This window comes from Crassostrea angulata, chromosome 5 (genome assembly GCF_025612915.1).
Source record: "Crassostrea angulata isolate pt1a10 chromosome 5, ASM2561291v2, whole genome shotgun sequence".
Taxonomy (NCBI): Eukaryota; Metazoa; Mollusca; class Bivalvia; order Ostreida; family Ostreidae; genus Magallana; species Magallana angulata.
This window is the reverse complement of record NC_069115.1, coordinates 43,438,852-43,465,526: the sequence shown is the minus strand read 5'-3', so window position 1 is coordinate 43,465,526 and position 26,675 is coordinate 43,438,852. Positions and strand designations below refer to the sequence as shown.

Below are 26,675 nucleotides of genomic sequence, written 5' to 3'. Positions count from 1 at the left end.
GATGCATGTTATCTATGTAAAGGTGGGGTGGGGTTCAGAGCCCTATACAGTCCATGAAACGTTCTACTTTCCCACTTGAATGGTGAGTGAAAGGTGAGCGCACTCTGTACAAACGGTGAGCGCACGCTGAACGGAATATCCTGAGCGCTTTTGAACGGTGAACGGTGATAATAGAGACGTTTAAATGTTGATACTAAATTTACGTGAAGCGAGAAGTACAGCACCTAGTCATTTCAACTGTTAAAAAAACCAGCGGCATTGTTAAAGTCATAAAAACATAAAAACAAAACAAGTTTTTTTTTTGGGGGGGGGGGGGGTATTTGCAGATTTGCTGAAGAAAGTGTGTTTTTTTTAAATTTTACGAACTACATTCTGATCAAAATAATGTCTCTGATGTGAAATGTAAGTTTCCTTATACATTGTACCTTTACGCACGCGTTTTTTCCTCATTTTGTTTTTAACACTCCAAGACCGAATCTATCACCTTGGAGTTCCGAATGGAAGAAACGGGACTGACCGATATATAAACGCTAAACGAACGGTGAGCGAAAAGTAAACGCTTTGTGAATGCACAGTGAGCGCTTTTAAAACGGTAAGCGCGAACGGAGCGGAGAGCGAAAGTGAACGCATTGTGAGCGTACAGTGTACGTATGAAAACATGAGAAGGTGAACGATTCCGGGACAGTACAATCCCCCGAAATCCGTGTTTATAACGTTTAATTTTTATTTTTGATAGAGGAATGAATCCACGCATTTGAATCGGGGGAACACGTGTTGATGATACACAATGACATGCACGTACAGTAATATACACTAGTAATTATATGTAATATGATATATATATATATATATATATATATATATATATATATATATATATATATATATATATATATATATATATATATATATATATATATATATATATATATTTCAATGCAAGCCCAATAGAGAGGTGTTCTATGTTCTATTGAAATGAATTATTCTAAATATTAATATTTTGATATGAAAAATCAAATGAAAATTATTTATGTAGAATATTAAATTTACTATGTTGATTAGATTTTTAATAAGCTCAAATATAAACGTGTTTTTAACACACTCAGAAGCACGTGTCAACAGCAATCAACAGCATTAAATTACCTATGATACCATATATACTATAGTGACAGTCATTTATCAAGTTATTTATCAAGTAAACATTAATTCACAGAGTGTGATAAACACATTTACTACGAGAACAATTCTACAACATTGTAAAAATATTAAGTAAAATAAAAATCCCGACGTCGATCGTAAGAATCCGGAAAGAAAACAATCCCATGCTCCCGTTCGCCAAAAAAGCAAGCTTCAATAAAAATCTAACCGTGTATCAAAGATACGTGGGGGCTTACATAGATAGCACAGATACCAAAACCTATATTACCTCTGGCACGCGCGCTCTTTGCTTCCTGCGAAAACAAGCAGTGTCTCTCTCTCTCTCTCCGTATCGCATTCTGATGCGAGTGGTTGTATGTTGGAGAAACGTGAGTAGGTTTTTCTTCTGTCAGATTCCGACAGTGCAGAGTGTTTTACACATGATGAAGGTCAACACTCGCTGCTTGACCGTCTGTTTAAGGTAACTATTTTTTTTGTTTGTTTGTGTGCTTGTTAGTTAGTTATAACCTTTCCAGAACGATAAAAAAAACAATTATATCTTGAAACAAGAAGAGTACGATATTTTATAATATAAAGGCATTTGAATTTTTTTTAGAATGTTCAGTCAATGAACTGAAAAAAAATGTTTGTTTATGAGGGGGCCACTGTCAATTTCAAATGTACATTGCTACAGGCACGTAGCAACATAAGTATATAATCATCATTAACAGCTGGCATCAGTAATAGTTCAGCATTTTCTGATAAGTAGACAAAGAGCTATGTGACAAGTGTGTGTGTGTGGTTATATTCTAAACAATCTGTAAATTCAGACGGACAATTTTTATGTGTGTGTGTGTTTAGCAGTACAACATATATAACCAAATATTGATACTGGGACACTCGGATCATGTCGATTAAGGTCCAGACCAACAGAACCTGTGAATGATCTGTCACTTCTCACAATTGTTATGGCGAGTTAACTGTGCAAAGGTACTCTCTCTCTCTCTCTCTCTCTCTCTCTCTCTCTCTCTCTCTCTCTCTCTCTCTCTCTCTCTGAAAGCGATCAGTATAAAGATTCTATAACCTTCGTTAATTTGCTACCAGCCTCCATCTTAAGAAAACTGTAAACACACTGTTTGCATGCTGTATGTACTTGTAGCATAGTTATTTTCTGAAAAAGTGAGAAAAAGTCCACTCCAAAAACCAAGGTCGCAGCTACTGAGCATTTTGTCTGAGTCACTAGCATATAATGGCTACAAATAGAACACCATTGGACATGCTAAGATAATTACGAGGTATTGTGCGAGACCTGTGTGAGTTTGTCAGCAACGCTTTTGCAGTCAGTGTACGATTTGGGAATGTTTACTTGTGTAATGGTCTGGTAATTGGCAGGTTTCTCCAAGATCAGCAACAGCATTACATGTACAGGGGTATATGTTCCTAATTAACTTGTTGCTCTCAAACAAAAGACATTCCTCTTCCCCATCACGTATAGTCTACGGTTGTTCATGACTGCTCAGTGTACTAGGTTTAATGTACACATACCATTATGTAGATCCTCAATTGGCATATGTTCGAAATCCGTATGTACAATGTTAAAAAATATACGTACATACATTTACTTACAATAGTGTTTAAACTGTCCGTAGATTTGCCTATCGTCGACAATAGCGATAACAAGAGCAGTAACAGATGCACACTGGGTTTACCGAACGATACCTGTTGCGAGGCAGACAGATGGACGGACAATGTTCAATGTACATTACACAGTAGAGTAATTATAATGGCGAGCTTCCTCAGCAGTATTAATCTCATTGTAAAGCGAGGAAATTGGTCAGATAAATTCTAGCTGTAAGCTGGTATCGGCTCATTTTCACCCTTTTTTTAAACGAATACTACAGACATCCTTTTGATGTTAGAATAATCTTAACTCGGAAATTAAGGTTATCTAGTGTTGAATGAAATTTAAGGTATTTTCAGGGCATGTTCTATTATGACGGTGCAAGATCGTACACCAAAGTAGCTAGATCAAACACTTTTGTCGATGAAGCAGAAGGAGAAAAGGAAGAAGATAAATAACAAAAAAAGAAGAATTTTTGTGTAAAAAAAACACCTGATAAATTCAGTTTGGTATGCTCATTGTGAAAAGGAAATTATCTCTCTCTCTCTTTCTCTCTCTTTCTCTCTCTCTCTCTCTCCCTCGTAATGAATTAATCTTTGTACACGACGACATCCGAATCTCTTGATGACACCATAATGTACACGACCATTAGCAAATAGAGATATTTCACGAGATTGCTGGACCGGTCCTTGTAGAAATGAAGACAAATTACAACAGTTTATAACAGTACGTCACACATATGTCTCGGCACAGTGTCAATGAAATTCGTTAAATAAAGGAAGCTCAGGAAATTAGCCCGAGTCCCAATGATAAATGGTGGCACCGCTATTTATAGGTACATATTATAATTATAGATCCTGAAATTGTGGATCACGGTAGAAAATCCACACCAATGAAAAACTGTTTCTGATAACTATATACCGTCGTGGTGACGTCAAAGCTCTATTCTACGGTTATCTTGGAGATAATTGCGGAGACATATGGTATGCAGGTTTACCCCTTTTTTATGAAGACTATATATAAAATCAACAGTATTAATGCGAGAACATAAAACAGTGTTTTTACAAGATGAAGTGGGGAGAAAGAAAATGGGATGTATAGACAGGGATGTAAACTTATTAGTTTTGCCTTGTTAGATTTCTTGGAACGAGGAAATTTTTCTTTATTGCTTCCATATTTCATGTCTATATTGTTCACGTTTCAAAGACAACCTTAAAATAACACTGCTTTGTAATAAAACGTCTTGATTAGGTTATATTTCATATCTAATTGGACCTTACCCTTGTAATTACAATATTACACCATAACCGCTGAGATTTGTAGATAATTACACGTTTCTTAAAATTTATGTTGGACTTAGTCTCTTGTTTTGCAGATAATCATCTCTTTATAAAACCAAAACAAAAAAAAGATAGGATCTGTGTATTCCTAACAAAATAATGGCGTAGTTTCTTTCCAAAAAATGTGGTTTTCCACTTAAATGCTGATGCAAGGTTGTATATTTTTAAAAATTCGTACTGTCCACATTCATTGGATTCTTTGTATGTGTTTAGTTGGTATTTTGGTTTGCTGTCCTCGTCCGGTACCCTACCCATAATTCCGTTGGCACATTCTCAATGTTGGGAAGGCACTGCGGGCAAGACAGCAGGCTTTGCTAACTGTTCACTTGTGTACCATCATACATGTACTTGTGTAGTCTGATTTCTGATCTCTACTGTTGTTGTATCATAGTTTTACTATTAGTTTTAATTTTATACGCCACTGGATTCTTTTCAACCCGAACATATTTTACGTAACTCGTCTTCTTGAGAGGTTTTGTTATTTAGGTCTTAGAAACAAATTTCATATTCTGTTTGATAGAATGACCAATCTAGTGCAATACATGCATATGGATTTTCCCCCTTCATTCTGATTCCTAATTACTCACCGAATACTTAGACTTAGTCCGATTTTTCTTTCAGCAAACAACCCAAACATTGTTTAAATCTATGCAAATTTTAAAGTTTTCCTTAAATGTAAAAATATTTTTGTTCCTCATTATCAAAAAAGCTTTAAATGATGGAAATAGTAGATGTCATCCTTAGGTCGGTTGAATCGGAACTTAGAATATCTAGATATCCAACCGAAGATGCATGAAATGATATGCGATGTAAGTTTCCTTTGGGTTATCTCCAATCCCTCCATGATAATATGGTTACTGACGAGACTTTTAAGGCATACCAATATCTCCACAGTCCTGATCTGTTCCTTTAGTCTAAGAGCCATCATATTCAAATGGCCATAACTTAGGATTGTATGTTTCGAACAGCAATTTGACGTATATCTCTCCACAACATTTGTCCGGTGTCTGCATGTATATTTACTGTAGATTTAATTGAAAACCAACGTCAATATTCATTTGTTTTGATGCGGAAAAGAGATCCATCTTATTCATCAAACGTCAACAGACTTGTTGAAATGCTTTATTTCGGAGCCTGAACGCGTTTTTCATTGTATAGTTTTAAATTTGTTATAAAGTTTTGCATCCTATATTAAAAAGCATCGTTGAAAGATGCAAGTAATGAACAAAATGCAATATAGCAAGTAAGAAAATTATTACTGTGTCTGAAATATCTAATTTTGTTTTCAAAAGGTATATGTATATATTAACGCAGAAGGTGCCATCAGTCTGTGAAATGATTACACGCATTCCTTAAATCAAAGTGATATCTCGTTAAGTCTCGCCGACGTCGAACCATACTGCGGTATGGCGGATTCCAGAGGAAACGAATAAAATAGCATGAAGTGGAAGCTTTTGATGAATGTATTCCCTTTTGAAATAAAGAAAGAAATATTTACATTTATCCGTTTATCTTTAGCTGTTTGGTTTGAACTCGGGGGAAATGTGATATGTAAACGATTTATTCCGACACCTCACTTTTTCTTTTCTTGCCGATTATTACTGAAGAAAGGGCGATATATATCGAGTTAAGAAATTATCTAAACAATCTCCGATCTAGATTGCCATTTTCTTCAGAACCGGTGTTTTTATAGTGGCAATTAGATCTTTGCCGTGCAGAACGGCGAAATGGGTAGAATATTTGTGTCCTAAGTCTTGCATATACACGCGTGCTCCAGTGGTTAAAGAACCGAAAGCAACAGTTAACTCCCGGGTTCAAATGCTTGTTTTTTTCTATCCTGAAGGAAACTTATCACAAGTTTTATTTATCAGCTGAAGATATCGATAATCAAATTAACACGTTTCATAATCATAAGCCTAAGTGAAAGCAATTTAAGCTCATATATTGTCTTCATCGAAATACACATTGTCATTTAGCCAATTGTCATGCAGGTGTTTTGTTCACTGAACAGGTGCCAGAATATACCTCTGCGAGATTTGTCACGATTCTTAAATCTGGGGATTGTATTCAAACCACAAGATGGCGAGGTGGGAGTTTAATCTTGTATGTACTAGTGTATATATGTATGAAGAGAGAGGGGGGTCTGACTACGTTGTCGTCAAATTTACAGTGATGATGTTGTTGTTGTTGTTAATATATTTCCGCAATATAGTTTTACGCTATGGTTACGCTATGTACTAGTATTTGTTAAGCAGAATCTGTAGAAAGACACAGGCAAATATGCAATGTTCTTGGTAATTCATTATTGTCTTCTTCCGGTGGGATAAAAAATTAACTGCATTGTTCATTAAAAAAATTAATTGAAGGTCTGTTTTAAGAACTCTATGGAACCGACTACTGTGTTACTCCAGTAGATGACATGTTTGTTAGAGACATAGCACTGTGGAACAACTAAGAGCGCCGAGTATAGGCCCTTTGTCAGAACTAGTTTTGGTGACGTCTTCATATGAATGAGAGAATCTGAAAATAAAACAACTATCAACATGTATGGGATCATTGACACAATTGTAATAACTAGTAATTGCAAATAAGATCGTTGCTTAGAAAAATATCTTAAGCTGTGAGGGCAGGTTCTGTATACTCTGCAGTTGTTTTGACGAAAATGAAATTTTAAGATGAATTAGCCCAAACATACTTTTAAACACGTGAGCTATTTATCTTTATCTACCATAAAAAGATACTTGTAGCAACTTGAAGTGAAAATGTTGTATTCTATATTACAATTGCTTTTATTGTAACCAAATATCATCTCTAATGCTCGAACAGATGACATATGCAAGCCTGATACCCCCTATTACCTAAGCATAGGTTAGGTTTTGCCTATGTAGTTGTAGTTCTAGTTGATTTAAATGTATTTAATTGTAAAAAAAACAAAACACCACAACTTTTCTGTACCGTAAATCGTAGAAATCATTCTCTTTTGAAGTTATGATCTTCATTTTATAGCCAGCCCTGGCATACAATCAACCTCCTAAATTTCAAAGAATTAGTAATTGAGGGAAATGAAGACAATGTGTGTTGGGTTAAAAATACAAAGGCCATTTGCAATGGACAAATCAACAGAAAGAATCTATTTTTTCGTCAGTCGGTTAGGAGAAAGCAAGCAAACATTTTTATAAGTTTATAGGTATTTTGAAACCTTAATGATGGCCAGATCCTAAGCAATGCGTTGAATTAGAATTATGTCAGGGCGTAATGGGAATGGGTTTTTTTTTCTTGCCATGCTACAACTGCTAAGCTGTTGCTACAATTTTGTTGTCGAAGTCGTTTTTTGTTAACTGATAACGTTACTGCTAATGTTGTTTTTATTGCTATGCTATTGGTGCTACAGTTTTCGTCGTTTTTTTTAATTGCTGCTGCTATATTGATGATTTGGCTAACGCGTGTTGGTATTGTTGTTGCTACGGCCAAGCTGTTGTTGCTGCAATTGTTGCCGTTTCTTCTAATTGTGATTTTGCTACTGTTTGCTGCTATTATTGTTTCTACTGCTAAGATGTTGTTGCGACAATTGTTGTAGTTTCTGTTATTTCCTGTTATTTTTTTATTCCACTTACTGTTGTTGCTATTCTTTTTTGTGCTAAAAGTTGCTTTTTCCGTATTAATATATATTTATTGTTGGTTTTGCAAACTGCATTATGTAGTGTTGAAAGTTTTGTTGTCTTGTGATTTGTGAACCTTTAACTTTTTGTTTGCCCATGATTCAACCAAAGTTGCAAAGTTGTAATCAGTCATTTTATTGTTCCATAATATAACCTCTAGAAGTTATAAAGGTTAATGGGGTGTTAAAGAGAAATCATAATTATCTTTTCAGCATGAAGCAAATCAATTTAGCTATCAGGTGCTAACCAACGTTTTATTGCAATCAAAAGCATGCTATCACAGATCAAATCTTAAAACTTGAGATAAAAAAAAAAGAAAAAGAAAAATGACCCCAACGAGAATGTCACAGAGACCTTGATTCAATGGAACCGATCCCCCTTTTTTCGACACACTAGAATTCTGTCCAGCATTGTTAATATTTCATTACTATCATTCAAAAATATCACAAAAATTATAATTATCATCTTGAGCTGCTTCGATCTATTTTGGTAAAGCAAAAAAGCTGTTCATTCTTATACAAGCGAGCGTGTGACGTATTAATATTAAAGATGCATTTAATATTTTTTGGGGATATTGTGTTGATTAAGAGCGGGGTTTTATGTAGCGTTAATTTACAATAATAAACCCAGTGTGTTTTAAGGAATTAGACACATTGTTGACATTCCGACGGATTTTTCGACTTCTAATGAGTTCTGTTCAGATCATACCGAGGAATCTGCAATATATCTCGCTTCGTCCCAAATTTCTATTTTTATCCAATATTGGCGAAGAAATTGTTAATATTACACCGCCGCGACTAAATTACGTTCCTGATTTTAAGAATGAACGCTCACTTAATTAATTTTCTCTTCCCCGGTGATGAGGTCTATCGGTAATCCTCTTAACATTTCTAATTGACACATCTAATTTTCTGACGACATATGGATCTATGGACGAACAAAGAGTAGTTGGTTGTTTAGTAGGTACACGTCTCTGATTTGATGAAGTTGGCCACGAGCGGAGCTAGAGGAGGAAGTGGGTGGTTCCGTACCACCCCCCCCCCCCCCCCTGGAAAATTCAAATTTCTAAAATTTAGATGGTAAAATTACCGAAAAAATGCCCCGGACTTCCCCTCTTTAAACTTAGATATCCCTCAGATCCCCACCCCCGGAAAAAATTTCTGGATCTGCGCATGCATATGTTCGTTATTATATTTAATTGTAATCATGACAAGGAAGAAAAATAATCTTCAGTAAGTAAAATAGAATATACACAACTGTTATTCAGAAAGAGCAGATAATGCAGTATAAAAAAATTTTTGTATGTGAACGCATATACATGAACCTAAACGCATTTACCGCAATGCGAAATTTTACCTAGCTTTACCAGTGATAAAATAAAAAATGTCGCTATTTTCATATTGGTGTCAATTTTTGTTGTTTAAAATATGGTGGGGGGGATGAGGGTTGTGGAATAAATGTTGTTGGAATGTCAAAGTTTAACTATCTTGTACGTTAATGATAAATTGCGCAATGAATAAATTGTAAAAAAAAATATTTCAATTGACAATAATTGTGCGTAGCATTTAAAAATTCGGTACAATGTACGACGCATCCGTTTAAATTTTCCTTTAAGATAATCGTATTGCATCGCTACTCAGCCACCGCTTGCTTTTAATTTTTTTTATACCTACAAACCACTTCAAAACTGAGATAACTTCAGGATTCTTTTAACTTTAACAACTATTATTTTGGCCAATAATTCCCCAAAAATAAGCCAGCTTCATGGCTTTGAGTTGAAACAGCGGTCGGCCGCTTTTTCGCTAGAATTTATTGCCGGTATAATCATAATACAGTGCAGAAAAATGCACTTTTTACCCATCAGAAAATTATTCTCTCCCCAAGACCACGCGAATCCCTCAGGTGTCCTAGGAGGCATTTCGGAAAGGTTCCAATAAATGCAACGAACTTGCATCATTCGCCGATTGAACCATCTATAAGCGAGCTCAGATCGACATCAGCTAGAAGTGGAATATTCAGCAACATGCTGAGGAAATCGGTACAACCACATAATGCTGAGCCGAGGAGTTTCGCATTCTCTTATAACAGTTTTCAGCATTGTCGCTGTAACCTCTGTTACCGCTTTACATTAGCTTGATTGTTAAATGATAATACTTATGGGCGTTTCCGCTCAAGCCACGAGAGTAGAATTCGTGTGTCTTTAATAATCAGAAATGTTTCCTAGCATTTCGTGAGTCTTTTCTATTGGTAAACAACTGGCTCGGAATTTCCTCTGGTTTTTAAGGATCAAATTTGGTATTTGATTCAAAATTGGAAATATTGGTGATTTTGGATTTAATTCTTTATATGTACAGGTATGAGATCTTGCAAATATTTTTTATTGCGCGTTTTGCAGAATTGAACTGTTGGGCTGTCCATGATAAAAACCATGACCAAGCATCGTCATTTTTGAAAGTTTTGATACAGAATCCATATAATCATATAATAGCAGTGTCTGTTTGTTTGTTTTGTTTTGTTTTTTTTGTTTGTTTTTTTTTTTTGGGGGGGGGGGTAGGGGTTTTTGTTTTAATGCTTTTCTTTTTCTGGTTTATTTTTGTAATAAATTCTTCTGGTTTTTTATCACAGATAATGTAATACATGTATATACATATGTTAAAAATAGGAAATTTTCGCAGTTTTTGGCGTGTGCAAAGGGCAAGACATGATCAATTGTAATTTTGAATCAAACTCATTACTTGATTACAGGGATGACGATTCAGTGTGCGGTTGTCATTTAAAAAAAAAAATCATTACCAAACAGGCATTAAAAGAACTCTGAATCAGATACTGTATTGTGTATAGTTTAAAAATGCTTTATTACGAAAAAAAAACCCGTCCACTGTTTTTTCTGTCATCGATCGATTTAATTTGGCCATAGACAACATGGTCTGGGGCTCTCCCCGCCTTCTCTACTGTCCTTCAAAACACCCGGGAAAAAATCAATACTCGTACGGCTGTTAGGAGTGTTTTTGTAAGAGTAAATTAGCGCCATATCGCAGAGTATCGGCAAATAAACTCCCCGGTACTTATAATACATGCTGATGCGGCCAGCAAATCGGTGGATGTGTGCTTCGTCTCTCTCTCATGCATAACCGCATTGGACCTCATCAGCTGGTGGGTAGGTGGCTTTTCATGTTGTCTTGAATGTGTCTGTCTGACAGAGCATGAAGATGAGTTCGATGCTTTTGTTTCCTTTTAAGGTCATGTGTAAGGACTGTAGTTTGTTATGGTTTATTCCGGAAGTTCAAAGTCTTTATGCACTGGCGGGTTTTTTCTTCTTCATTGCATCCGTTTTTTGCCGTTTGACGGTGTATGTGTTTTGCTATAATCTAATCTGATCCTTCTATTTAATCGGTGTTTATATGGTTTTTGGTATAATCCGATCCATGTTTTTAATAAACAAAAGTGTGAGAAAGAATGAGTTAGAATATTAAGCATTCACGTTGGTGAACTGTAAAGTGTTGGATGAATAATGAACGAGTTTTCTAGAGGAGTCGGTTCGATTCCAATATGCTATTGTCGTTTTCGTTTGGTAATACTGTTGGTGCAAGCGCACATTGTTATATCACTGCACAGCGTTATTATTCTCGCTTCATCAATGACTGCAAGATGTTTGCACACAGAAAAAAAAACAATTAACAGAACGTGTGCAGAATGTTAAATAAACTCCGATTTTAGAAAAATAACTGCCACAAATTGTAATTAACTAGACTGGTTCATCAAAACACAATGAAAACGTTTTCGGAAAAAAATTCAATTCCCTCTTAATTTATCTCTTATGTAACTTCTGTAGCAATGCAAGTTTGTCTGCACTTTAAGCGTTATTTGATTTTTTACAATTATATATACACAGTTTTTCCTCTTGCATTTAAATGATATGACATACCGGCAAACATGCAAATCAGTCACAAACTCTGTGTTTTGAGTTTGTCTGTAGTGTAGCTGACCCTGTACGCTATGTTTGCTTTTACAACATGCAGTACCTATGATTTTCATTACCAATAGAACACAAAGGGTTCGATATACTGTTATACACGTAAAGCGTAATGTCGTAATTGCTATCTCATAATTGGCAATGTTTACGTGTATATCATGGGGGTATGATAATTGATCATTTAATTTGGTACAAGGGTCTCTAATTGCAGGATTGTTAAGTCTCCCTTGCGTTACATAAGTTATACTATTGTAATCAATGGACACCGATTAAAACTCCATGATATGATTGACTTATTAATACAGAACCACGGAATACTTGGTACTTTTTATTTTCATTAAAATATATGTATTAAGAGGATTGCAAGTAATTAATTGGTCTAAACCATGCACCAATGGAATAATATCTGCAGTATTCAACTGTTTAAGAATTATGGATATTTTGATTTCTTATCTAAATGAAATTACTGAAAAACAGGAACAATGTCAAAACGCTCTGTGAAAAAAGGAAATCGAAGTTGACGGGTTTTTTTTCGAAGTCTTGTATATCATAAATTGGATGTCTTTATTATTAGAAAAAGCCAAAGAAATGTCCAGAAGTGAAATACATGTAACATTCATAGACTGTTGTTTGTGTATTGATGTTAATTTCCTTTTGATATGTCATGGCAACACCCAATAGACTTGCCACAATGATAGAAGACAAGAATTAAAATTTCCGTAGCACCTTATTTACAGGAAATATGCTAACATTCAAACAACATAAAGACTTGAGAAAGTCTAATTACCCCTATGTAGATAGCCATATAATATCATTTCCATGACAATACCCCATGTATATTGCATATTTATAGTATTTCCATGGCAGTATTCTATGTAGATAGAATATTACGCATTATGGTATTTCAAAAGCAATAGATTTAATCTAATATCAATTTTGATATTACTTTTTATAATAGCAATAGATAAATAATTACAAACCAGGACGCGGGGGCATGTTTAAACTAATTAATAAATACAGGTATATTTCTATTTGCTGACAATAAAATACATATACATGTATATGCAATTTGTATTGTCGCTTTCAATATAAGTACGGTTCACATGCTGAACTAAAAAATATTTCATAATATGAGTAAAATAGTTGATTTGGCGTAACTATGTGATAGTGATAATAATTTTTTCCTATTTTTCAGAAATCGAAAGATGTGATGTTTCCCAACATTATGTAGAATATCAATCAATGGATGAATATACAACCAGGGGTAGTCATGGCAACCGTCAAAGGGAATATAGCATTGAGCAGAGATCTACAGAAATTAACAGCATCCGGACGACCAGTCTGAAGCAGATAGCTGTCAAAGAGAGACAGGGTACGAAGCGAAGTGACGGACAGTCCCGAACTAGTAATGACAACAGAGGAAGGTCAAACGCACAAAGCAAAGGCCCCAAGCCAAATCAAGAAGCCAAACAAAGTATTAAAGGCAGATCGACGTCATTGCCGAGGGAAAGAGACCAGCTCAAATATGAAAACCCTAAGTCTGACAGCAGTCAAAGAAAACAACCCAAACAGTTGGCCCTCAAAGGGAAAGATGACACTTCCGCCGGAATCGTTAATGATATCTCGAAAAGTACGACCGGAAAGAAACCGAACGCGTCTCGAAATAGGCATAGATCTGATGGCGATGTCCAATCTAAGGTCTCAAGGAGCAAATCCACGGATTATTCCTACCAGAAATCTAAATATGTGTATTCAACCAATGACTACTCACCAATCTCTTCGGATGAATCTCAGATCATGCATACTGACACCACTAGACTGGTGTCTAAAAGAAAAACCAAATCCATGCAACATTTCCGAACGTTTTACGACATGCAAAATGTTGAAAACAAACCCTCCATTAAGAAATTTGCCCGGCATCAAAAATATTTTTATTCGGACGAGGACAGTAGCGAGGCATCAACTCCTCTCAGGACAGGATTTACAAATGGCAACCATTCGTCGTGTGTTCGAAATGGCGTGCCAGCAGATACAGCATTGGATATGGATGGTGGCTGTGACTATTCATTTCCAAGTTTGGAAGGTTACAGCAAACACGGCCTGAAACGTAGCTTTCCCAGCTCCCCCTATACCCGTATTAAACAAATGAATAGTGGCAATATACTGATTGCATTCTTAGGTTCTATATTGTTTGGAGTTGGTGCTTTCCTGTTGTTCTGTCCTTCGACAGCTTTGTTGATAGTGATATTCCCCGTATCTTTCCTCATCAAAACGTCTATATTTTCGTGTGGTTGTACCTGTAACAATTGTTGTGAGTGTGGAATACAGTTGTCCTGGAAAGAAAGAAATTGGCAAAACAGTATTACTGATAGCACAGCGGTTTACCAAGCGTTACTTGTTATTGAATTCGGTCTTGATATTCATCGCATACGAGATCTAATAAACGCACGGCTCATATGCGCTGAAGATAAGCTGAAGAGGAAATTGTATCCAAAATTCACTAAAAAGCTCGCGGTCTCGTGCTCAGGGTTGGTCTGGGTGCCTGACCACGGTTTTACAATCAACAACCACGTGTTTTCGTCTTCTAGACGTGTTGAAAATCAGGAAGATTTACTCGATTTCGTCTCTGAATCGTCAACAAAGCCCCTTCCGCTTAACAGTCCTCTATGGGAAATACAAGTGGTTAAAAACTTTGGGGATCACAAAGACACCATTCTACTCATTCGAGTACATCCCATTCTGTCAGATGGGTTATCGCTTGCTCACAATGTTTTGGCTTCATTGACAGATTTAGATGCGATTTCATGCTCGGTGCCAAAATATTCCACGCGTGGGAAAGTTTACAGATTTGTAAAATCCTTCTTCTGTGGTTCATTAATTTTTCTGAGGGAGTATTTCTTTGCCAAAGCGGACTTCAATTTACTACATGGTCGACATACTATTCGGTCTAGTAAACGAGTGGTTTCATGGTCGGAACCATTCCCACTGGAAAATGCTCGTCGAATATGTCACGTGACAAGGTCCTCTTTAAATGAGGTCCTAGTGTCGGTGGCAGCCGGGGCCCTGAGGTCCTACCTCCAGTTAAATGGTATAGAAAACCCTTACAACATGCACAGTCTCATTCCAGTACATTATCGTTCAGGTGTCTCTGAATTCTCAATAGAAAACAATCAAAATGTGTACATGACAATGCAAATTCCGACAAACACAGAAGGTGCTATTCCTCGTTTATGGAAAATGAAGTCTTTCATGAAACATGTTAATCACAATGCATTGTTCTCGGTCAGTCGTTTTGTGAGATATGTGACGTCATACACCCTTCCCAGTGCTCTATACAATCGTCTTTGGAAGTGTATTCGAAATAAGTGCACGTGTATCATATCGAATGTCCCCGGACCTGAGGGTCCGATACGTTTTGGGTCAAGGTTAATCAAAGACCTAGTGACGTGGAACCCGCCTACTGATGACGTGTGTGTGTCAATTAATTTTGTGAGCTACGACGATCAAATCAAGATGGCCGTCATGTCTGATCCTTCTGTTCTGCCTAACCCGGAGCTGATCACTAGAGACTTTGCGTACCAGGTACGTGGGTTTCTTACACTTACTGATAACAAAACAGTCGCCATTTACTATAGAGAATCAATATTACATGTACATGTTCTTGGTGGCTCAAAATTCGTTGATTGCTCAAATTTTGTGGATTGTGTGGGTATCCTTTATAAAAGACTTTTCAATTACAGCGAATTTTAAAATTCGATTTCTTGTCGTTAAACATAAATATTTTGTCGTTTGTGCAATTACCAATTAACTAGAAAGTAGAAAAACCAGCAAGGAAAGATACATGTACTTGTAAAATGCATGTACCTTCAATGAATATGAAAGGTCATTTTATTAAACTTGATAAGGCTGTATCAAACGCAGAGCCATTTTACCAAGACTATGGACTTTAGGGAGTATGTGACAACCTTTTCTTGCGTCAAAACAAGTAGAAAGTGAATGGTTTCAAGTGAAATATACACAGAATGCGTGTGTTGTCTTAGCTCAAAAGCCAGACAAATTGTGTTGATTTCAAAGAGCCAGGCTGAGTGGCCTACAATGAAATAGACAGACCTACGTCACATTGCTGTTTGACAAAACTACCCAAAGTCCAACCTTTTGTTGAAATGGTTTTATTTATCGAACTTTTGATTTTAAAGAGGTATTGCATGTTCAAACGCCATTATTGTTATTTTACTGAGCTCAAAAGTTAAAAAAAAGAAGACGGTTTAAATACATGTTTTTGATGGTAAAATTTAATATTTAATAAACTTATCCAAAGAGCATATACATTTTCCTGTGAAATAGAGTGGCTGAGGTCAAGGCTGACTTTAAAGGTCAAGTTGGTTTTGTCAACTGCCCTTGACCTTTGATTTATTAATCTTATGATTGAAGTTTCTTAATTTTATAAAAATGTTGGATTCACAGTTTTTTTTACATCTCTCTCAGCATCGTGATCGCCTTAATGCTTGTAGGCAAATAGAGTTGCTGTTCGGGCTGCAATTAAAGTAGAATACATCATTAGTGAAAAACAGGTGCCTTTGTCTAGAGTAGCTAATTATGAAAATGTTGATCGCGATGCCACAAAACGTGGCATGGTTAAAAACATGTGGGAATTAGACGGAAAGATTCGCACCTTCAAAATGCACTAACGTATTCTTACTCTATGCAGATTTTGTTTGTAAACCCTCTGAACTAGCCAGAAAGATTTTCTAATAATCAAACTTTACACAATAACAGAACAATTGGGTTCGCTGCAAAATAAAGAATGTGTTCTTTAAACTCAAAATTTACAAAAATCATTTTATGAGGAAATTTCTTATTCTTTAGAAATTTTGAGGTGTGTTCTTTGAGCCATTACTTTTCTGTCTAATCTTTATTGAGGAAACAGTCATTTACAGATAAATGATAGGTTTATGCTTTGAATTTTTTTGTTGTTGCGACAAACGTTTTTATGCAAAATTATGCGATATCGTCTTAAGTGTCAGCAAAAATCACTACATAAAAAATTATCGCAATTAACTATGAGGTTTTTTTTAATTCTCGAGGACAGATCTCAACAACCTTCCCCCGCAAAACTAGTGTTAAAGGACAGGTATATGCAACAACTGATACCAACAATCGATTTATTTATCTTATTTGATTCATCAGTCGCAATATTATATTGTAGCATGTAATATAAATCATGTATCATGATTATGTTTTATTTATTATATTAATTTTTACAAATATTTGTTTCTCATATAAATGGTGTGTACGGTTGTGTTCTTCATAGGACGTTAGTGTTATTTAGAACCGTTTTAACAAGAGCTTGGACTTTCTGTGGGATGTTACTATCTAGTTTGCTCATCAAAACAAGCTGTCAAATATTGACATGCTTTCTTCTAATTCGCTTAGAGAAGCTCATTAATATTCATAGACTGTCAAAACCGGAAAAGTTTTTTCCAGAACAGCTATGCTGTGTGAAATTGACGCTGTTTCAGAGAAATATACATCTCTGGGTGAAGTCGGACGGGTGTCATTGCATTCAATGTATTCATATCTATTAGCCAATGACTGGACAGTGAACCATGAGTAGACCCCGCCTTCGTCAAATCGGACTTTGTCACGTACTGCCCAAGGTCCAAGCTCTTGTTAAAAAAGTTCTATTCTCGGTTGTTTTCCAGACACTTGCTCGTGTAATGTGTAATTATGCATGAATACATGTACATTGTACATAGTATACGTGTTCACATGCAGGTTTATACACCTGTCGGCATAAAAAAAACCTTGCTATGTTAAACTGATCTTAATAGATGAAAATTCAGTATTGCTAGTATCCCTGAATTACACTAAAGAAAAAACAGAAAATGCATATCAACAACGAAATAGTTTGCTTATACTACGAGTAGTGTTGCAGAATTAAAAACTAGAAAACGCATTTATCAACTACTAGAACCAAATACTAGTAGTCTCCGGACTACAAAAGCAGTTTTGATATCAAAACAATTGTGAAAAGAAATGTTTCCCGGGGGTGCGGTCGGTCATGCCGAGCTTGATCACGTGGTTTGTGGTCCCTATGTAATCATTCTACTGTAATTTCATCAGAGCTGTATCAGCGACCGCCAGAGAGCAATTCTATAGACATTTAATCATAGCAGTTGATGCCAAATCGATGGCAGATTTCCTCTGTTGGAAACTTCAAATTAACCGGTAAATGCAGAATGCTGCAAGCCAGCGTAACTGTCATAGCAAAAGAAGATTCATCTGTGTGGGTTTTTTTGTTTTTTTTTTTGCTTTTTTGTTTTGTTTTTTTTTTTGTTATTGACATAAGGCAAGCTTTGCATGCCGCAGAGCATTCATAATTACTCAAATTAATCGGCACTTTATTAAAAATACAGATAAAACTTCATAAATGTACACTAAGATAAAAGTTATGTTAAATGCATTTCTGATACTTTTAAGGATAATTTTGCAAATTTCTACACTATTAAGGTTGAAATCTTTAAAACAAAACGCAAATCTCAAAGTCAAAGTGAAAACATGTTAGTGCAAACTTGCAATTAATCGATAAGTCTGTAGAGAGGTTTAGAAGTTCATTTTTTGTAGTTTTCAATATTTTATGCAAACAATTCGTTCACTGTGCGCTTTTCAATTTCAATTTGATCTTTTGATTAAGATTCAAGGAGTCTTCTTCGGTCTCGGTTGACTGGTCTTTTTCAAGGTTTTCGGGTCCTCAGTTTCAAAGTACCATTATCATTCTAAAGATGCTTTTCATGCATTATATATAATCTAAAATCAATGATGCACATCGATGATGTAATTTTTGAACCACATTCAAGGTATTTTCCTCTACAATGTGCAGAATGTCAGCTTCTTTCTTTCAACATTACAGTTACTCTGTGCGCGTTGAATCTAAGTACAATGTTATAGAAATATTAATGTAATCGCAGTGGTCATTGTAGAAATGTTTTACATTTACTGTACACGTGTATTTTTAAGGAATTAAAGGGATCCTGTTTTTATATAATGGATTAAACGTTTTATTGAAACAATTGCATACACCATGCACTCATTCTTGTGTACTAGTAATTAAAAATATACCAGCAAAAATTTTATTTCAAGATTTATTTCAAGATATTAAATGCTGCTTGGATCATTGCCTCAAACTCATTTCAAAATTTCAAATAGTGTGCAATAAGAGAAAGTTCTACATATACATGTACGTTTTACTTTTGATCTAGAGAAAAATGCGAACTAGCTAAGCCTATCTTTCGGTCATGCATTGGTCAAAATGTCTTCAAGGGCTCAAATCAATGAAGTGTTATCGTCCAAACCCCATACCCAGACGGTAGATACTATTTTGACCAAACCTTAGGACTAGTACTTCTGACCTGAGGAAAACAAAAAAGTCATCATTGTTTTACGAACACAAATGATTTTTTACAATGAAATAGTTTTTTTTACAATGTACTGTAAAAAAAAAATGCAACAGAGTGTATTTGACTTAATTTTATGACAGCCATTTTCCATGTTGTGCACTAATATGACTTATTTTAATTCGTTGATCTCTAAAAGTCAAATACAAAAGATTAAATACCATAAAAGTACTCATATACGTACATTATATCATCTGAAATTTTGACTCGAGAGTAGACAAAATTCAGATTTAATAAAAAAAAAACCAACTTATTTCATGAAAACTTCTGAATCTAGCATTTGCCTTTATATACATGCATATTTAGCTAAAAGGGACATCGTAAAACATAAAAAAAAATATACATAAATATCAAATTTTCCAGCATACAGAAATGTGGGCACGCAAAGATTTCTAGTTGCAATTTGATATATCTACATATATTGTCTATGTTATAAATCATCATTTCATCACTTATTTAACCGGGATTTTATTGAGCAAACATTTACAAATCAGAAAGTATATAAGGGAACACTTTTTTTTATATTGTAGTTGATACTATTTTGATCTATACTTGCATTTCATGCAGGATCTGTTCATGTATGACGATTTTACGTGTTACAGTATAAGAATACCAGTATGCCTCACAATTTCTGTTGCTTTATAGGTCCTTCAAAAATAGTTTTTGGGGGTTTCAGGTTCAGGGGATGGGGATGGTTGAATAATTTGTATAATACATTTATAAATATAACACAAAGACTCTGGCAAACTAGCGAAAGAATTTCAATTATAACTTTTTTGCGTTTGTTCATAATACACATACATGTTGTTGGATAGAAAACGAATAAATGATTAGATTTTCAACTCCTGATCTGACGCACAATTTACCTAAACCTGCTAAATGTGTGTATATTATTTAACACACACTTTAGTAATTTACTGGTTGTCTGGACAATGTTTGTATATATGGACGTATTCAAAGCTACTAGTATTCGTAATTAAAAACAATATGTTTAGAATTGGTAAATGCTTCAAACATGTAGAAATTTCAATGACCTATCGGGTTAATTATGTTTTATTTAATTAAATGTTTTTCTTTAATTCGTGCGTCATAAAACCACATTCTTTACTTTTCTGCGCAAGTCACAATATTACTGAGATGTTTTTAAATTGTGTCCGTCTGGGATCTTCGGGGAAAATTTGTCTCTTTGAAACGCATTTTTGCCATCGAGCCAAGTGTGATGTATGTGCAGTCAATCGAACGAAATTATGGATGGATTTTTTAAGTTAACAAAATAAAAAATTAAGAATGTACAAGCATTTCGTACAAAAGGGGCAATAAATCTGTAATTATTCAAAGGTATGAGCCAAGGGGCTATATTTTAAAATATTTTTCACTCAAACAATACAAAATCGCTGGTTTGACGTATCGCTTTCTCTCAGGGATTCCATGACTTTTTCCACTGAGTATCTAACAAATAGATATAAGCAGAGTATTAGATTTAAGGATGTCACTCTCCTTTGACTCTTCATGTTGGAAAAAAAATAAGCTGCAGAACTGTAGCTCTGCGAGAATTTTGGGTTGACGGACCGTATAATCTATCAACCCATACTTCCCGTATAGAGCTCCAGTTCTGTAAGGTGGTCGAATAAGGAAAGAAAAATTGTAAAACTAACTTGCCTCTTCCCATTTGGAAGGTATCAAAGAATGGTTTGATAGTGAATTGGTTTGAATTTGGGTTCTATATGAATGATGATGTGAAGTGGTTACATTTTTTCAATCCAATATCAGTCTAGAAGAGAAGCCCTCATACTAAATAGAAATGCCACAAGAACATCCATGAGTAGAATCCAGCAATATCATTGTTTGGAAAACTTTATTAATATTTCATGTTTTGTTTTTGGTTTTTTTTTTAGGGGATGGGGGAAAGGTATTGTTTTTCTTAAAAATATAATTATTCTTCCTATTTGTTAGATAAGAGTAATTACTCCATGCTTTTTAAAAAATCAATAAATTAATTCAATGAATGCTTGTTCGGTAAGTACAAGTCACGTTATAAAGTACCAGAGCACGTTATGTTCAAAATAATTTAAGGATTTTTAACATTTTCCATCTTCGCTAGCCAAGGGTTTTCGGTCCACTTTGCTCCCCCGAAAACCCTTGGCTAGCGAAGATGAACATTTTCAGCAGGCAGATTAAACACAAAGCCTTTGTTTGTCATTTGAAGCGCAATAAAGTATGACCACAGTAAACAAATTGCTGCCAATGTATAATAGTCTCGGTAATGTGTCCGAGGCATATTTCGGTAATTTTGCTATGAAAATTTAAGAAATTTTAATTTTACAGGGGGGGGGGAGGAGGGGTGTGGTCCAGACCACACCTCACCCTACCCCCTCCCCCTTCTGAAATCTAATCTAGTGTCCTTTATTACGACAATTTAGATTATGAGAAATTAAAATTTGTACATAACAATTGATCATATCAAAATTTTGATTCCCCCTAATCTTAGTTTTTGTAAAGGACATTAGGTGCTTTTTACTATACAAAACACTACCAAGTCAAAATATGTGTAATTTACTTTTGTATTCATAGTTTCAAAATGATAGCTTTTGTTTTCATAGGCAAGCAAATTTAATAGACTTATACTTGCATTATTCAACTTCATAGTAATAGAACTAACTGTACTTAAATTAGCATTATAACCAACTAGCCAAGTAGCAGTTATAAAACGATTCACTAGCAACAGCAATAAGGGTTAGAAAGCTATACTTCGAAGCATATTATTTGTGCGATTCATTAAGGGAAAATTATGATAACAAAGAATGCTGCTACACAAACCAATTTTGTTTAGGGTTTTTCAAAAACTCAATTATATCGTCTGTCTGTCTCTTAAGATGTTATATGTACGGAGCGGAATAAATCGTTTCTATGGTGTGTTATTTAGGGAAATTCTCTTTACATAATCATTACAACTCAATCCAAGATTTCTTCTTTAACTTGTCGCTTGCGTCAGATATCAATTTAACTTGTAGTTAGTGAACTTTTTCGAGGTTTTTTTCCCCACAATTCTTCAGAAAGATGAAAAGGATTTATTTCCGGTTATTAAAGTTTTTACTTTCACCAGATAATTAAACAAACTGATGTGGTTTTTAGATTTAAAAAGGCTGGTTCTTAATTGTCTTTCGCTTTTTGCACTAATTTACTTACAATAACAATTAAAACTCAAGGATTCTGTTCAAGAAATCTACCTTATTCACAGACAGACATTGAAAGAAAGTTCATCTTGTTGATAATGCATGCAGAGTAATGGACTCTTTTTTTTCACTGTTACTATTATATTATGCTGGTAACTTGTATAATATTTGATAATGTGGTTAGCCATTGCTACCGGTATAACATCGGTTAATAGGTTTTGTGTTTAAAGTTATACATGTTAATGCAATTACGTAATTACGTTTTCGTTTAAAAGAAATTACACATTAGCATACCATCGCATTATTCCATCTTAACTTCAGTTTGATTATTTGCCCCACGTATATTACATGCGCTCTTGTAACTCCGGTCTACTAGATCTTTTCTATGTAGATTGATTTCACATTAGATGTGCATGAAATTGAAATGTAGTACTGAGAGAGAGAGAGAGAGAGAGAGAGAGAGAGAGAGAGAGAGAGAGAGAGATTGTTCCTGTTGTTTCATATTCATGCTATTATTATTATTATTACATGTATATTATTTTTGGTGTTGTTTATTTTTTGTCAGATGTCCTGCATTGCTGAACTGTTAGCTAACCGGCGAATTCCTGGAGACCAGATGACCAAACGACTGGAACCTTTGGAACTGGACTCCGAAATCCACGCAGAACCAACAGTGGAACAGGTGAGAGAGAGAGAGAGAGAGAGAGAGAGAGAGAGAGAGAGAGAGAGAGAGAGAGAGAGAGAGAGAGAGAGAGAGAGAGAGAGATAAACATGCAGAGTAGATAGAACAGGTCAAGGAAACGGGTAGGGTGGGAAGTACTTACATAGAAAGAGAGATGTAGGTTTGCACAATATCACTCGATCCATCTGTAGACAATCATAGTTTACATTGATGGGAACATTTAGAGCCTGCTCCAGCATACTTGGATCATCAATCAGTGACGCAAATTTTGTTCCCCTTCAAAGCATGTCATACCAAGTACATGTTCTACATCGGGATGCATACAAAACGGTGTGCAAAGTGATCAAACGAGAGAGATTTGTAATTCAATTCTGGTAATGTCTTCAGAATGATGATATTTTTACACCCCTGTAGATAAGCATACGTCTCGTAGATCATTTTAAAGCCAAATATATATATCCTTGGTTCCTTAGATGCATTACATCATTGTAAAAGATAACATACAAAATAAATCAATTTATTTTTGACATACCGTAGACGAGTTTTGTCAGTTACTGAAATAAAAGATGCTACAAATTTATCGAACAAGCAATGATATTATAGCACTGGATGTAAGGAAAAAATTATGGGCAATTACTCAAAGTCGCTGAGAAAATTGACAAATTTAGACCCATTAAGAAGATTCTGTTTCTTTTCCCTTATTGCAGATTCATCATAAGATGTCGCTCATCCAACAAGAACTGCAAGATCTGAAGATTCAACTGGAGTCTGAGGGGAAACATAAGCATGTTGCGGGAGAAACCAAAATTATCCGGAAAATTGACTTCCTCAAGGAACAATTCCGAGAATTACTAGTCGAATCCCGCCAGCGCCGGGCAGCGGAACAGGAAAATGCCATGATACTTTCCGAAGACGATCCGGTAAATTATTGCTCTGTCAAGTGTTTCCCTCTCATAAGACTGTCCCTGGTGACCACATGCGGAAAGACCTCATTGGCTACCGTTCCGTGATCTTTTGAAATTACACCCATATAAGGTCATTTTGACATATTCTGATTGCTGCTTATCACACTAAGAAAATTTTGAGAGGCAGAAAATCTTCAAATACGTTATTTGCAATGTGAATTATCAAGTTTTCTACCAAAAAAATATAGATTTGTTTGTTGAGTACGCATACTTTGAAAATCAATGTAACTTGCTGTTGGTGTTAATACGTGTATTCAATGTTATCGACAATAATAGCAGAAACAAATAGCGATTTCCTGTTTATCGTTGTTATTAACATATTTGGATATCTTAAACTTTGAGATAAAAATACAGTTAAAGTGATAGTCAAGATGGCAAAAAAAGTTCATTTTGAATGTTTACGTATCAATCTTCAAATTTAAATAAATATTACATGGATTTAACCATAAAAACATCAAGGGTAGAGAAACCTTAAATGCGAAGAGACTTTGATTAATCATATTGTTTCTAGTATCTTTATTCTTGTTAATTTGTTCGCATTGTTGATTAGGATGAGGATTTAGACGAAGATGGGGAACCAAAGCGACCATTCCGGAGGAGAACGTTGTCCATAAGTTCCCGGATGTCACGTCTTTCCACGGTATCGCAATCGTCAACAGTGCGCCCCCTAGCGGCCAATCCTGCGACTCAATTTGATCTCAGTTCAGAAATCGATTCTGAGTCAGAAGTAAGAAAAATATCTTCTCTTATTTCATTGAGATATGAAAGATTCATTTTTTAGTTCTAGAAAAACAACCACTTCTTATTATTACAGTTTATAAGTATCAGGGAGGTATACATTATATGTTGCAGTTAGTACAAATCGAAAAGAATGCAATCTCTCGCGTTTAGTTGTTTTCTAGAAAATAAATTAACCATTGATAATTTTGGGAAAAAGAAAAATGCAAATCATCATTGGAAGGCGTTGCTGCTTTAATTTGAATGATATTGTCAAGTGAAAGCAGAAAAAAAATTGATAATGAAAATTTTATATGAGCTTTGCCTGGCATTCACAAATGATAAACTTTAAGGTAATATAAGCTATACCTCTAAAAACTTCTTTTCTTGATATTGGTTAGTGTATAACGCCCTTTCTTGGATAAAGTCTTGAGGTTTCGTAATTGCAGTTCAAAAGCTAGGCGAAACATATAATGAAATTGAGATTGAATTTTAGGTACTAGTATCGTTTTTTGGTTTTTTTTTTGCATTGTTTGGTTTTTTTGGTAATATACATGTATGTTTATACATTTAGTTGAGGATGTGTAATTCTTTTTAGTTGCTTGCTACTCGAGGTAGTGTTGAAGGATTCTCCTCATATTGCTTGGTTGCTGTCTTGAGGTCTTTCTTTCTTAAAACCTTTTCCTTTTGAAAGTATTAGAGAAGGGCAAAATTTTCGCTGACTGAATTACACGATACTCACGTTTTCACGAACAATGCAAAAATTAGTGACGCATGAATAATTGAGAGATCGTGATACATGTATTTTATTCAGAATCAAGTGTTGAATAAAATGTAAAAAGTAGCAGTTAAATATAATGAATGTTTTGTTTTACTTTTCGTAAGATATTTTTTTGTTCGGATTCCCCCTACAAATAGAATGAGTGCAGAGGTCCATGTCACTTTGTCTACATCCGCGTTGAATAATTATGTAAAGATGGAGATACTTGGGGACGCACTTTGAAATATCTTTGATGGATAAAAACATATAAATATTAAACTTTTGTATATGTAACAGATATTTATATATGGAAATAAATAGCCATAGTCTGACTAAGCTTAAATACGATCTTTATTTTGTTGAATAATACCATTTTTATTTTTCCTTGTAGGCCTCTTTCAGAATGGACGGAATCTCCCAAACCGGAAGGAAGCAGCACCGACGCCTTTATTCGGAACATCCGAAACAGTTCGAGATTCTAGAGTACGCCTCCTCTCCCTCTGTGGAGAGGAAGCTGAGGACGTTCTAGTGATGGGGTGTGTAGTGAAGTGTGCGTGAGTGTGTGCCAGTGTTATAGTATCATTGAACAATGAACACGAACTGTTTCTTAGAGGGAATATTGGGATATGTAACTTATTATAAGACGATTGAAATTGTTACAGTGTTACTCATGTTGCAATATTAAATTGTTTGAAAAATCTCAACTTCTCGTTTTGATTTTTTTATTCAGACTCTCCATCTTTTTGACAAAAATTATTCTGTAATAATCATTATTTAGTTTAACAAAGATTACATTTTAATGATAGTTAGTTTATACATATGAAAGGGGAACAGGTTTCAAATATATTTCAGCTCGTGTAGTTTTTTTTTCCTAGATAAAACTTGATAATTGTAGAAACACGCCCTCAGAAGCATTGTACCTAAGTTGATAGAAAAAGATATCGCAAAAGTAATCTGAAATTATATCCAGTGGCAAACTCTATCTTGAATTAGTTCTTTAAATAGCATATCCTTTTGCTCACCCTTTTTGTTGTAATTTTATACATGATTGTATATCATCTCATTGAGAAAAATTATAACCAGTTTTAATGAATGACAGAATATAACTGGTTTGATGATACTACATTGTACTTTAATAGTACATGTACCAAATTTCTAGAACGTACTCAATACTGCAAAATAAATATTTTTCAT

At 34.9% G+C, this 26,675-nt stretch overlaps 1 protein-coding gene across 3 annotated transcripts; it reads left to right on the top strand.

Moving 5' to 3' along the window:
- The first annotated feature begins 1,435 nt into the window (after positions 1–1,435).
- LOC128184982 (uncharacterized) lies at positions 1,436–26,185 on the top strand. 3 transcript variants are annotated; one of them, XM_052854644.1, is made up of 6 exons: positions 1,436–1,618; positions 12,926–15,312; positions 22,923–23,039; positions 23,747–23,959; positions 24,555–24,731; positions 25,873–26,185. In XM_052854644.1, the coding sequence occupies exons 2-6, from the start codon at positions 12,973–12,975 to the stop codon at positions 26,008–26,010; spliced, it is 2,985 nt and encodes a 994-aa protein (XP_052710604.1). In that variant the 5' UTR covers positions 1,436–1,618; positions 12,926–12,972; the 3' UTR covers positions 26,011–26,185. The 3 variants fall into 3 exon arrangements, with proteins under 3 accessions (XP_052710604.1, XP_052710605.1, XP_052710603.1); XM_052854645.1 differs by lacking the exon at positions 1,436–1,618 and adding an exon at positions 1,929–2,127; XM_052854643.1 differs by lacking the exon at positions 1,436–1,618 and adding an exon at positions 10,784–10,914.
- Positions 26,186–26,675: the final 490 nt, after the last annotated feature.

Bases quoted from the DNA above. Each gene is read 5' to 3' on its own strand.
- LOC128184982 (XM_052854643.1), top strand. From the start codon at position 10,881: ATGCATAACCGCATTGGACCTCATCAGCTGGTGG. The intron at 10,915-12,925 runs GTAGGTGGCTTT...CCTATTTTTCAG, and splicing joins TGGACCTCATCAGCTGGTGG to AAATCGAAAGATGTGATGTT. The intron at 24,732-25,872 runs GTAAGAAAAATA...TTTTCCTTGTAG, and splicing joins AAATCGATTCTGAGTCAGAA to GCCTCTTTCAGAATGGACGG.